Source organism: Lytechinus variegatus, chromosome 11, assembly GCF_018143015.1.
Source record: "Lytechinus variegatus isolate NC3 chromosome 11, Lvar_3.0, whole genome shotgun sequence".
NCBI classification, from domain to species: domain Eukaryota; kingdom Metazoa; phylum Echinodermata; class Echinoidea; order Temnopleuroida; family Toxopneustidae; genus Lytechinus; species Lytechinus variegatus.
The window spans coordinates 30086220-30101658 of NC_054750.1; the positions used below are offsets into that span (position 1 = coordinate 30086220).

Genomic DNA, 15439 nt, shown 5'->3' on the forward strand with positions numbered 1-15439 from the left:
ACGGAAAAGCAAGAAGTAATAAATATTTGCTTACCTGTGCGGCATCGGTGAGAAAACAGATCCTCTGAGAATACCTTTTATAATTCATATAAAATATAGAAAAGTGGAATTGTAGGTCGATTTTGGTACGAGGTGACAGTATTGCGGACTTGTTTCGATGGAATACTGCGTGGCGCACGGGATGCTTGCAATGCGCATGCTTACTATATTTTCATTCATAAATTGGCCTGCATCACATTGGCTTGATGACGTCACCAATGGGGTTTTTCCACCAGTCATATTTCGAGCAACATGATTTTCGGGTACCCGCCTGAAAATTACCACGGGTACCCGAAGAGAAAAAAACCCGAAAGTCCCAGGCCTAAACAAAAGAAATACATGTAGTGAGTGAGGGACATCATCGACTGTCTCATTTGCATGACACCGAGTTGTGCATATCAATGTTATGTGAAAAATAAAACAAAATTTTAAAATGTCATAACTTTCTTATTTTACATCCAATTTTCTTGAAATTTTCAGTGTTATGCTAGTTTGATTATTTTATTCAAATCAACAATTTTCTGGGGTGGACTTGACCTTAAGCAACATGCTGAAAATTGCATCATAATTAGTCATTTGATAAATAAAGTTGTTGGATTTTAAAGTTCAACTAGATATCAAAAGGTATATAGAATCGCGTAATGCAGGTGAGAATGCCACAGGCACCCCACTTTATTATATGATTATGCTACAGCTTCTGACGAATTCTAGCCACAGGTCTTTTTTAATTAAAAAAAAATTATATACAAAAAATAAGAAAATTCAAAAGACTGAATAGAGAAATTATCACAGTATTCTATGCTATTTTGCATTACTACCCAAAAAGCTAACCTAAAATAACCCGGCAAGAGTCATATTTTCCCCAGGGCATTGCATGGGTGCTGAACTTTGATTTTCTCACTTTAGGCGTAGAGCGCTCAATTTCACAACCTTTTTTACATGTTTTTGTCTCGCCTGCATAGCAGAGCGATAACTTTACGATAGGCGCCACTTTTCCGACGGTGACGGCAGCGTCGTCAACACTGAAATCTTAAGAAAGGTTAAGTTTTTGAAATGTCATCATAACTTAGAAAGTATATGGACCTAGTTCATGAAACTTGGACATAAGGGTGATCAAGTATTACTAAACAACCAGCCTGAGTTTCGGGTCGCATGATCAAGGTCAAAGGTCATTTAGGGTCAATGAACTTACACCATATTGGGGAAATCAATATCAAAATCTTTGTTCACATAGCGATAGATTCTACAAACTCACGAACACGATGTAATATCGACGCTACTTCGTACGATTTTGACGGAAAAGCAAGGAGTAATAAATATTTGCTTACCTGTGCGGCATCGGTGAGAAAACAGATCCTCTGAGAATACCTTTTATAATTCATATAAAATATAGAAAAGTGGAATTGTAGGTCGATTTTGGTACGAAGTGACAGTATTGCGGACTTGTTTCGATGGAATACTGCATGGCGCACGGGATGCTTGCAATGCGCATGCTTACTATATTTTCATTCATAAATTGGCCTGCATCACATTGGCTTGATGACGTCACCAGTGGGGTTTTCCCACCAGTCATATTTCGAGCAACATGATTTTCGGGTACCCGCCTGAAAATTACCACGGGTACCCGAAGAGAAAAAAACCCGAAAGTCCCAGGCCTAAACAAAAGAAATACATGTAGTGAGTGAGGGACATCATCGACTGTCTCATTTGCATGACACCGAGTTGTGCATATCAATGTTATGTGAAAAATAAAACAAAATTTTAAAATGTCATAACTTTCTTATTTTACATCCAATTTTCTTGAAATTTTCAGTGTTATGCTAGTTTGATTATTTTATTCAAATCAACATTTTTCTGGGGTGGACTTGACCTTAAGCAACATGCTGAAAATTGCATCATAATTAGTCATTTGATAAATGAAGTTGTTGGATTTTAAAGTTCAACTAGATATCAAAAGGTATATAGAATCGCGTAATGCAGGTGAGACTGCCACAGAATACCCTACATTTCAGGAACATGGCCAAGATCAAAGGTCATTTAAAGGGCAATGAACTCTTGCCGTGTTGTGAGTATGTGTTGAATTGGCATCATAAGCTAATATGAAACGTAACACTATTACATTTTACACAGCACCCTCTTTAACTTAATATCTCAACTGCTCTCTGCCGCACCTTCACCGAACCCACTTGATCAATGAAGAACTATTATGTACCTCTTACGAGGTCTCCACCATCATCAAGCCTAATCGCTCACGATGGTGGTCTCCTGCATTCAAAATAATCTTGTTTTGATAAAATGTATCTCGTGGATATTTATTTACAATATTTATACTATGCGACTATTATCATTTTGTTAAATGTACATGTATTATATTTTACATGTTCTGATATTGATGTGAATGCAGAAAGAAATAAAATCAAATCAAATAACTAAGAAAGTTGATGGATCTAGTTCTTGAAATATCGACATAAGGATAATCAAGTATGAATGATTGTTTTGCACATGTCTTAGGTCACATGAACATGGTCAAAGGTAATTTTTGGTCAATGGGCATAATATTTTATTATCATATAAGGGTTTTCTTCTATGAATCTTCAAAATATTCATTAGCTATTTTCAAAGGAAGCACTGCTGCTATATCACATTGCGTGATGCAGGTGAGACTGCCAGAGGCATTCCACTTGTTTATTGAAAACAGTTGTGCTTGCTGCGATAAGGCGAGCAAGACGCATGAATAGATTTTTTTATTTGTGACCAGCCACCCCGAAACAAGTTACCAGCTACAGGGAAGGTTCTCTTAAAATGGCCAAAATATAAATTTTGTCCAAAAACATCTTATCTGAAAGAGTGTTTCTTCTTCATACTGTCAATTTTTGAAGTTAAATAAGAGACAAGATACAAGAGTTTCTTTGACATAGCCTTTTTGGACTGCTTTAAAATTCTACCTAAATTACACAAATGGGGTATATTATATCTCATACTTGAGTGAACCCCAAACTTCATTGTTTTCTCCTTATTCTTTGAAGCTCTCACCATTTTTTTTAACATTCAATCAAGTAACTTTGTGTTTGTTATGGTAGACTAATTTTGATGGGCTATATATCATTTTCAAGCTTAGGATTTGCTTTCTTAAGCTCAGTAATGTCAAAATTCATTTTGGGTGACTTATTTTTCATTTTAAGATGGTTGGTCACCTATTTAGACCTGAAATAGGTATATTTCATGCCAAGAAATTTAAGAAGTACAAAAAAATGCTGCACTTTACACAATACCCCATGTCATTTTCACCAAAATGTGCATGGTTGTAGAGGAATATATACCCGGTACTAAAAACTTGAAAACTTTAAAAATTGGGGGTTCATGTACTGGTTTTCAAACTATCAGCACTTTATATAACACAAAATCCTTTGTATAGATCTGCATATTAATAAAAAACCTACACCTCTATCCCATTTAATCAAACTCAAAGTCACATTTGATTCTTAAAATAATAGTAAGGCATTCTGAAGAGGTAGAGGCGTTTAAGAAGTTGGTCCATATATTATTTTCAGCTAAAGCTCTGTCAAATAACACATCAAGATTAGATGTTAGAGTGCAGATGACCGAAGAAATCAGCTGATACATTTAGCTGATCACTCACCTGTTCCCTTATTGTGACATCGACGCGCATGGTGTAAAATATGCTCTTATCACTTTTCTTTTTTGAAAATATGTAATGCTTCAATCAACTGTGGTTCCAAGCTTTTGCTGTTATTGCTTCAATTAAATGCATTGAATTTACTTTAAATAACTGCATGAAAGTCTACTATAATGTATATCTCAGAAGAAGTATGCATCATAATGAATAGAGGATAAGACATAAAGACCAATTTTGTTAATGTTTCAATCTTTATAAATATTTTGTTAACAGCTAAATTCATACCAAGTGATGGAGTGTTTACGAGGACAGTCAATGTGAATGACACAGGAGTGGTGATCTCAATGACTAATCGATACCAACCTGATGATGATGGCAATGTGATTACATGGAGGAAAGATGGTGGTGATGTTCTCACACAATTTGAGGGACAGACCAATATCAGCTTTCAAAATCCAATCCAGATATCAGACCGAGGTATCTATGAGATCTATTATCATGGCGAGAGATATCAAAACAGAGGAGGAATGTTCAGACTTATTGTCAGAGGTAATCTCCATAGTCCATATGGTGTATATTAACTATATTTATATTTGGTATTCTTATTTCTTTTTTATTTCAATTCCATAACAAACCATGTACCTACTAGGTTAGGTACATGAACAAGTATTTTTTATTCTTATATATTTCCTTACATGCATAACAGAAGTGAGACATATATTGGCATCAATATTATCTTTAAGGGCCTTGACAGTGTAAATTTCCAAATGAATCATAGGGAAATTGAATTGGACGGAAATTTGCAAAGGCTATAATTTATGTTTAAAAGCATAGTGATCTCTGCTGGTTCATTGGAATATTAAATGCATTTCTCATTAAAATTCTTCTACGGAATATAAGAAGAGCAATATGCCTGCTTCCCCATGACTTCTCATGTTTTGGCCATTTTATCAAAAGTTACATTTTTGAAATCGGCTTCGAAATAAGAAAACTATTTAAAGAGAAATAAAAATGACTACATGCGATGGCGAGCGTGTTTTTCTCGAATCGGAGTGCTGCATATGTAATTGCATTTTGTTCTGGACCCATCAAGGTCAAGAAACACATGTTTAGATACTTAAGTGATTGGCCGGAGAGGATATAGATTTTCCCTGGTTTGTAACAGGAGTTTGCCTACTATAACGACGGTTTTGCCCCATGAAAGGATTTGGTGACGTAACACAGGGAAGATAAAAATGAGAAATGATTCATGTGATAATGTCAAGTGTTGCTGTATGTGTATATTGAATTGTGTAACGCAGAGACTGCCATGGGCACTTGATATTTTTTTTTCTCTCGTCTGATATTAGAATGTCCTGCTGGTAAGTGGGGCCCACCTGAATGCTATGATATCTGTGATAACTGCTACAATGGTGGAGTCTGTGATGATAAATCTGGTCTTTGTATCTGTCCTAACAACTTCATGGGAAAAAATTGTTTAGAAAGTGAGTATGCTTTGAAATCATTTAGACAAAATCACATGAATAGTTGTTTTAAGTGATACATATATTAGGAATTGCCATTTTCATTTAACTATTTGTTTAACAATCTATGACACTATTGCTTACAAAAGGTAAGACGATGCAAATAAAAAAATAACATTCTTTTTGGATGATTGATTAATAACTATCAAAGCTATCACTGCCATCATAGAAAAATATGAATAAAAAATAGATACATTTCATTTAAAGAGAAATGCCAGTATATAGTTGCAGTAAACACTGATTTCATGAGAAAGTCTTTAAAACCAGGCTTAATTGTCAGTATATCATCAAGGATCTAGATCTGTATACAGTCACATAAACTGAACTTCGTGAAATCTTGAAATCTGCGCTGAAAAATATTCAAACTGAAGATCACCAACACAGATAAGCACACGTGGGACAGTGTATTATTATTGCTTTGACATGTCGTGCCCGACGCTTGACCCGAATCCTGTGCTTATTCGCTAATTTCTCAGCAATTACACAATTTCTTCCAGAATCCTTTGGCACATATTCTTTATTTATACAAACAGGCACTTTGCTGGTCATTTCATTGGATTATGTACGAACTCATTTTGATATCGTTACCAAAACTGGCATTTACATGTACCTTTGAAAAGACTGATATGTGGATGCATCCCAGGCCATCTCCTGGGTAAATTAGATTAGAACTTTGGATATTGTTGCTTTATACAGAACCCTATATCTTGCAGGAAATTCATAGAATTCTATCCAGAAGAGCCTGAAATATGTGCAAAAAGCAATATCCTCATTGAATAAACATAAGCACCTTTCCTTGATTTTTGTCCCGCATGCATAGCAGAGCGAAACTGTAAGCGCCGCTTTTCCGACGGCGGGGGTTTCATCAACATCGAATCTTAACCTAAGGTTGAGTTTTTGAAATGTCATCATAATTCAGAGAATATATGGGCCTACATGTAGTTCATGAAGATTGGACATATTGGTTATCAAGTATAACTGAACATCCTTCCAGACCAAGGTCAAACATTATTTAGGGTCAATGAACTTAGATAATATTGGGGGAATTAACATCAAAATCTTAACTGAAGGTTAATTACGTTTTTGAAATGTCATCATTATTTAGATCATATTTTGCACAAGTCTTCGGTCATACAATCAAGTTCAAATGTCATTAAGGGTCAGTGAACATAGGCTTTTATCATGATATGAATGTTTTTTTTTGTGTAAATGATTATTCTATATTCGTTTTCAAAGTGGGCACTGCTGCTACATTGAATTGTGTAATGTAGGCAACAGTGCAAGAGACACTCCACTGTTATTCAAAATGCACCATCCTAATTGGTGGCTGATATCTTTCTTACATCATTTTATACACCAAATGAATCAGGATGCCTCTTATGGAATTTTGTAAGTGGTTTAAAATCTATCAATTCAAATATTCCATTTTCAGTTTGTCGGGAGGATGGTGGAAATCGTTTTGGCTTAAACTGCGAGTTTAAGTGTTCGTACCGAAAAGCAGATGGAAGTAATTGGTGCCATGGAAATCTGTTTTGTCTACCTGATCCTTATGGATGTTCATGTGATGTTGGTGCTCATGGTCTTGAATGCAATACACGTAAGTTTGCTACGCTCTGTGATGTGCAATCAACTCATTAGACCTAATCAAAGTTTCGCAACCACATGGAAGGGATTGGTTGTGACCTAACACGTTTTGTAGTTCAAAGCAATTGAACCCACACTTCCTCATTAAGTCCATTTGTTTGCATTATCCCACATCTTTGTTTTGTATGCCTGATCTCACATCTTTGTATGGGTGTATCTCTTCAAAAAGTGATCCCTCTATCTTAGGGAGCACATTCATATTGTATTGGCAGCGTGCACGCCACGAGCGTACGCCTGCACACTCTAAGACGGGATAATAGCGTCGGCCAGCGGCAGCTAGCTGCGATAATTAAAGCACAATAGAACTCACATCTCGCTCTCTGTGCCTGCAGCCGCTCGCTGCCGTACTTTATAATTCATTTGATTATAGATTTAATCCTCAGCTCGCTGCCGCTAGCTGTGCTGTAGAAATATCAAGCGCTGCTGCTGCTCCCCATTTCTATCGAAATTCGCAGAGGCAGTCTCCCCCCTGTTCCGGCCACGGCTAGCCTTCAATTCCGCAGCTCGCTCTGGAATGAAGACCCGGAATGAAGAGTAAACATATAGGTCGTGGTGCCTGTACTAGTTCCACTTGTAGTGCTGTTCAACTTCAAATTTTTATATATTTAAAAAGCATGATAATGAAAGGCATTCCACTTTTATGTCTGTAGCGAAGCATGCTTGCATGCATGACCAAGGTCAAAGGTCATGTAGGGTCAATGAACTTTGGGCGATTGGGGGTATCTGTTGAATTACCATCATAACTTTAAAAATTTTTGGATCTGATTCATGAAACTTTGACATAATAGTAATCAAGTATCACTGAACATCCTGTGCAAGTTTCAGGTCACATGTACCTTAAAGAATGGATCTTTTATTTTCCTCTCATGACTTGTACATGTATAAGCCCTCCAGGCTATGGCCCCGATATTTGTCCCTTTGATGTTATCGCTTAGGTTCATGGTACATGTGGTATACAGGCTACTTTATTTTGAATTTCTAAGATTTAAATTTTGGGAATCAAACAGTAATTGCAGTTTGAATTTCCTTCTTAATATTTCACAGTTGATTTAGCATAACAAACTTTTCACTTAGGGCTTACATGTAACAAACCAATTCAGTCTATTATAGTAAAAAGTAATCAAAATAGAAAATTCATTGAAAATGTATCTAAAACAGAAGAACAACATCAATACAAAGTATGTTTGCAAATAATCTGGAAAAGTAGGAAAGATAGAGTGAGTCATGGTAAAATGTGTATAAATTTAAGTTCACGTTTGTTTTGTCATACAATATCTTGCCACTTCACTTGTAGTTATTTGCATATTTCGTAAAACTAATGAGCAAAAAGAAATGTATTTCATTCTTTTTTCATACCTACAATGTACCTCAAAATGACCCGCACAAATGTGTTCTGTGTATGAAGAGAGTGCAATTCTGGTATCATTTAAAGCATTCAATGGCCCTCCAGAATGCTATTTTCTTATTAGCTTAAAGGGGAATCCGCCCCCTTGAAAACCCTGTCAGAGACGCTGCACCCCGGCCAAGGGTGTGCCTATTTCAAATTTTTGAATGTTGGCAAGTACATGTATGCTTTTACCAAAGCAGTAACTGTAAACATATTACCAATAATGCAATGATAGACTGATGTTTTTCTACTAGATACAGGCATAAGATAGGAAGAATGTGACATATTTGGTAGGATGTGACACGTGTGAAAGGAAAAAAATAAACCTAACACTGTGAATGCACTCAACCATATTTCTTACAAAGGTACACATGATATATTTTAATGAATTGTGCTTATCATGAATAATAGTTGATGAATTCATTGTTGAGCATTATCACTTCAGGCTCCAAGCAGAAGTGGCATGATGTGAAAAAATAGTGAACAGCAAACTGAACAAAGATCAAGTCCTACACCTGGGGGCCACTTAAATTGGCGAGTGGATACCATGCACGACCCCAAAAACATGTAAAAAAGGGTGTCTCTTTCAAGATTGGGCACATTACGTACGTAACGTAGTAAGGGTGTCAAAAACACTAAAATAATGAAAAAGGCTATCTCTTTTCACTAGGAAAGCTACGTGTTGAGGGTCAAATTTGGGAGGGTGTAACAAAAAATAGGACTAAAATGTTTTATAAAGGATGTACTTTTTGCCCCAATAGTCAACACTATGTGTTTCGAGTATGATTTGCGCGAGATGTGGTGGGGCTGTACTACATGTAAACCCAATGATGTAGGTAAAGGTACAACTGAAGACCGACGTCAGTGATATAACAATACAAATATTGCTGTACTTGTTTAGGCAGTCAATTCAGGGAATACTTGGCAAGAGTACATTTTGTTTCCAATAATTGTTAAGGATAGGGTTTACACGCCAATACTTGTTAAGGGGTGCATTTTCAGAATATGGAAAATAATGTTACGGGTGCTTTTCGAGACACCATAGTCGCGCATGGTATCCACTCGTCAATGTTTTAGTAGAAATAATTTATGTTAAATGTGATTTTGTTTTCTAACCTGTCTCTCAGCATGTGATGTTGGCACATATGGTCCAGGATGCTCACAAACATGTCACTGTGCTAATGTATCATCATGTGACCCTTTTAGTGGAATATGTACTACAGGTGGATGTCAGTCTGGCTGGTCAGGGGACAATTGTCAAAGTAAGTCTATGCTTTAAACCATTCTAACAGAATACTGACAGAAACACATGTATACATGTGTAAGTTATACACTTAACCCTATTCAGGCCGGGGGGAGGGGGGGCTCGGAGCCCCCCCTTCAACGATTCGTGTAATATTTTCCCTGCACGAAATTTTTTTACTGCGCAGCTCGCGAATTTTCTACTTTCAACTCCTGCTCAACTTTTGAGACCAATTATGCATCACCTAGGTACTCAGTTCCAAAATTATACAACATTATGTGAGTGCATGTCAGACAAAAAATTGCTCAAAAACATGATTTTGTGTACAAAGTCAATGCAAATTGTGTTTTCAACCAAAAATCATAAATGTATAATTAGGTGATCTGTCTGTTGACAGATCACCTCTTATGTTTCTACGAATTTTCTTTTATTTATTTCTTTCTTTCTTTATTAGGTGATCTGTCAATCGACAGATCAACTATTAATTTCGTAAGAATTTTCTTTTTTATTTATTATTTATTTATTTATTTCTTAATTTTTATTTTTCCACCCTTTTCTTGTTACCATAAAATCTCCAAATCTACACCATCAATTATCTTCAAAATATCATCAGATATGGGGACTTATCATGTCATGTGAACGAAACAAGTTCAAGGTCAAAAGGTCATCATGACGTCATCTAGACGCCATTTTGTAAAATCACATTATCAATCATATCTTCATTATCAATGATCGAAAATTAACCATATTTACATCACATTAACTTCAGGTCAAGGGTCAACTGTCCATGTCATCAAAGGTCATGTAAAGGTCACGACGTGCGCGTACGCGCGCGTCAAAATTTTAAAATGCTCAAAATCGCTTTTTGACCAAAGTAGAGTATGTTTCAGGTGATTTTAAGCATTTCAAAAATTTGCGCGCGCGCACGGTTACGCGTGCGTTCTCGCGCGTAACGGCACTATAAAACATAGGATCGCCATTTTTTTTATATCAATGCACCGATAATATAATTCTGAACAATTTGATACCTTGATCAACCTTCTACGACAAGTAATAAAGGAATTAGCCTCCATCAAAGTTTACAGCACGCGCGCGCGCACTAACCATAGACAATATATGTGCAAAAACATGCCTATACAAAATTCATTATAGCTTTTAAAGGAGTACGGTGACCCCCATTTTTTTTTCATATTCGAATAGAGTATGGATGGGAGATGTGATTTCATGTCGCATTTGACCCGAAATTTTATCATGACGTCATCAAAATGGCGTCGGAACTAAAAATTTCCATTTTGCTACTTATGACATCATTATTATTATGCAAATTTGACTTTAACTCTGTAAATATTGGTCAATTTTCGTTCAGTTTTCAATATGTTGTAGCTGAGGACATACTCTATCTAATTTGATGCCTTTATTCACTTTTAAAGGAACGGATCATCCTGAAAAACTGCAAGTTATAGAGGCATGTCATTTTCGCTCATTTTGTGTGCAATCTCTATGGGAAATGACTTTTTCTCAAAACTGGATTTTACATTCCTCTATTTCGCGAGCCATATCTCCATTTCTGTTTGTTGGTTTTCTCTGAGCTTTGAGTATGTTGTAGCTGAGATTGTAAGCTATCGCAAATGTGGTCTCCATTTTCCGATCAGATGCCGGGATCATGCCCGTATTTCACTTGCAAAATTGGATTTCAGATCTTCTCGTTTTGCTTATGTGTAAAGTCTATGGGAAGCGTGTAGCTCAATGGGTAAGGCATCAGACTTGCGTCCTTAGGGTCCCCGGTTCGAACCCAAAAGTGGACATAATTTTTTTTTCTTTTCAACATTTCGCAAATGTTCCTTAATCACCATTTTACAAGGTATATAAGTTCAAATATCGCACAATTAGATTAAAATCGTTTTTAATAAGCCTATAACATGTACAATGTGTATCGCCTACACCTACATGTATTTCACATATTCTCATTTCCCTCTTTTTCAAGAGTATTCAACATATTCTTTTCGTAAGAAAAGTTCAGTTTTCATCATGATGATCATATTTATCTCAATAAACATGCTGATTGTCTTCGTGTTCATAAAATCAGAGACAGATCACCTAATTCGTCCTCATGATGAATTAAAATTCTAGTTTATTTGTTCTTTTTATTTATTTATCTTTTTCCACCCTTTTCTTGTTCCACCAAAATCATCAAAACTCTATGATCAATTTTCAAAATATTATCAATTATGCACAGTTATCATGCGATGTGTATAAAACAAGTTAAACGTCAAATGGTCATCGTGACGTCATCTACGCGACATTTTGTAAAATCACACTATCAATCATATCTTCATTGTCAATCGTCAAAAGTTAACAATATTATCATCAAATTAACTTCAGATCAAGAGTCAACTGTTCATGTCATCAGAGGTCATGTACACGTCACGAGGGGCATGTGCGTGCGCGTCAAAATTTTAAAATGCTCGAAATTACTTTTTGATCAAAGTAGAGTACGTTTCAGGTCATTTGAAGCATTTCAAGAATTTACGTGCTCACACGTTGTCGATACGCAATGTAGAATCGCCGTTTCTTTTACGTCAATGCATTCATTATTAAATTCTGATTAATTTGATACCTTAACCAACCTCCTACGACCAGTAGTAAAGGAATTAGCTTCAAGTAAAGTTTGAATCTCGCGCGCACGCACGTTCACAATAGGTCAAATATGTGCAAAAACATGCCTTTACAAAATTAAATATAACTCTTCGGATAGTCCGTTGACCCCCTACATTTTCTTTTATATTCGGATAGGGTATGAGTTTTAGATGTGATTTCATGTCACATTTGACCCTTAATTTTATCATGACGTCATCAAAATGGCGTCGGAACTAAAATTTTCCATTTTTGTTTCATGACGTTTTAATAATTTTGCAAATATGACTATAACTCCGTATTTGTTGGTCGTTTTTCACCCAGATTTCGACATATTGTAGCTGAGTTTATACTTTTACTAAATATTTTCTAAAATTTTCATTTTTATCAATTTTTTACCCATTACTCAAGACCAAATTTGGGTCAAATGGGGGAATTAATCTGTTTAGCATCCAAGCAGTGATCAGCTAATGACCCACCGAATCCCCTCCAGCTATTTTTCAGGTAATCGCCTGTCCGATCTTGAATTGGCCGTGAGATTATCAACCGATATCTGACCGGCCGGCGATTGGCTGATGACCGCTTGACAGCTGTTGATCCATTGAGTTCAATTTTTGACCTACATCATTTGACGGCGACCGCTTGATTTCGTCGGTGCCCAGACGGCGACCAATTTTGCGCCGAGCGTATTTTGGGCAGCTAGTGAAAAGTGAATGGGCACAGTGAGAATTCCAACTCCGCGCTAAATCTTGAGCGGCGACCGAGTGTTGCCCCCAAAACCAGTGGTGCCCAAACGGCTGCCCGTCGGTGCTCGGTCGAAATTGGCTAAATATTTGCCGCCCGGTCGGTGAGCAGACTAAATTTGGGAGTTGTGACCTCAGGTTAAGAAAGGAATGTTATAGCTGAACTAATGATAAAGTTTATAAATTTGCATTGATTAAAAATTCAATATAGTTGTTGTTCACCTGCCATATACTACTAAAGTAGACCACCACCGTTGTATATTTCATAGTGGTGTAATTTGATTCCATTTCATTCATATTAAAAGTTTAATTTTGTTCTATTATTGTTTACCTCTTATCATGTAGAATGTGAAGAAGGTATGTTTGGTCTGGATTGTCTTCAGCAATGCCACTGTGCTCCAGAAGCATGTGAAAAACAGACAGGACTGTGCAAAAGACAGTGTATTGATGGCTGGATTGGACAATACTGTCAAAGTAAATATGTTTGCTTTAATCCTCTCTAAAATTGTCAAGCTCTTATATATATTTCTCACTGTGAAAGCAATTTATGAATACTGCTTTGTTTCATTGAAAGCCAACATATCATACATGTATGAAATCTGCTATGAAAATATCTAGTGAGAAATGTTGTTATTTACTACACTGCGCTATATACTGACCTATAACATCTCATCAAATTGCTATTCTTTACACTGACTCAAATAGCCACCGGTAAAAAACTCCCTGAAAGAGGGTAACTGCAATCAGGTAGCCTGGGAAACCCGTCACAAAAACGAGACCCATAAAACCGTGCTCGCCGCATATAAGCCTCCTCTTTCGTTACCGCGACGTCGCTGAGTACACTCGAAACGTTTAGCCGCCGCGCTTCAGTGCCTTTCTTTATGAATCACGATGTCTGAAGAAATAACTGACATAAACATTAATATTCCCAAGCCTCCCCCAACCCAGGAAATCTTAATCAAGAGGAGAATCAGTCGGCCAAGACAAAGCCAAGGGTCAATATCTCGGCCAAGACAAAGCCAAAAAATAATAATGGTAAAGATGATAAGGAGACCAAGACAAAGCCGAAGAACAAGAACCCTAACACTAATAACCCGGCCAAGACAACGCCGGCGAATGTCACTACACAATCAGACACCCAGTCCCATAGGCTGGAGGTAGACAAGGGTACGGATAAATTGGAATATACTTTTTACACTCCTTCCGATCGGGGTAGCTCCTCATCAAAGAGTAGGGCGGGCAAAAAGAGGCCTCGCGATGACCACTCGTTTTCTAATGACAATCAGGCTCAAATTAACGACCCACTACAACCCCCTGTAATTCAGAAGAAGAGCCGACTGGCCCAGGATTGTGACCGGTCAGTCCATTCATTGCCAGACCCCGCCGAGGCGGATAGTTGGATCTTGGAAGCCTTGCAGGCAATGCTCCCCCAGCGGGCGCCACCACCGACCCTTCCCGACTCCGACCCTCTGAACTTGCTTACCGCCAGCCCGGCAAGTAGTAGACAAAGTCACCCGAGACAACGGGCTAATGAAAACTTGACTCATTCTAGACATAGAGAGAGGTCTAGTTCGCCTCGTACCGGTCATGGAGTGGGGGCTAATGATAACTCGCCTCGTACTAGCCGTAGAGAGAAAGAGTTTTCCATTGTGGGATAATCTGATTCGGAATTTGATTACCACCGACCTGTTACATCTCGCAGAAGAGATTGGGGCGATTTCTCCCCATCAAATTCTAATAGCAGCCCTGTGCATTCCCTCTAAGCTGCCCAGCATATGGGATTTGAACGAGGACAATCACCATTAGGGGTACTGTTCATTAGTTCAATATAACCTCACGGCCCTGTTAGTCCAATTACAATTTCTTGATGGTTAGTGCAGGGGATCAGGTTGGGTGGAGAGGACGCCATATTATCAGGGTCCATTACAGCCCACGATACACGGGGCATAGCAGCATCTTGGGCGCTCTTTCAGGGTACCTCTATGGAGGAGATCCTCCAGGCAGCCTATTGGACCAATTCCAATACCTTTGTATCTTATTACTTATCGGATGTAATTAGCCGAGACACAGGTTTTGCCCCTGCGGTTCTGTCTTGTCCTAATCGTTCCTAAACTATTTCCAGTTGATATATTTCATTAACTCTTAACATGCCATGCACACTACTAACCCAATGCCACAGTGCTAATCCGATAGTAGGCGTGCGAGCACGAGTGTGGCATGTTATAGTAGGATACGTAGCGTGCACGAAGCACTCATTGAGTTAATGAGGTTGATGGTATTAATACCCCTTTATTCCTAGAGTAGCTTCTCCAGTTGGGAGACTACTCCATTTTATAATCAATCAGTTTCTTTATCGTCGTTATGCTAACATGTCTGGAAAGTGTCTCATTTCTACCCCTCCAACAGTTTTTTCCGTGCTATTCTAGCAATTTGATGAGATGGTATAGGTAAGTATAGGGCAGTGTAGTAAATCAAAATGCTCAGTAGTGAGCATATTATTTACTAAGAAGCTATACTTACCTATAACTCCCCACCCATCCTCCCCAGCAGACTTCGCCCCTCCTTGGCAATGAAAGAGGAGGCTTATAT

General features: G+C 37.6%; 1 protein-coding gene across 1 annotated transcript in view; it reads left to right on the forward strand.

Moving 5' to 3' along the window:
• LOC121423780 (receptor-type tyrosine-protein phosphatase mu-like) overlaps window positions 1-15439 on the forward strand; it is a 75540-nt gene that overhangs the window by 15803 nt on the left and 44298 nt on the right. Inside the window, exons 3-7 of the mRNA XM_041619269.1 lie at window positions 3950-4225; window positions 5026-5160; window positions 6632-6796; window positions 9358-9492; window positions 13196-13324. Of these exons, the coding sequence (XP_041475203.1) occupies window positions 3950-4225; window positions 5026-5160; window positions 6632-6796; window positions 9358-9492; window positions 13196-13324 (840 nt within the window). The remainder of the gene's footprint in view (window positions 1-3949; window positions 4226-5025; window positions 5161-6631; window positions 6797-9357; window positions 9493-13195; window positions 13325-15439) is intronic.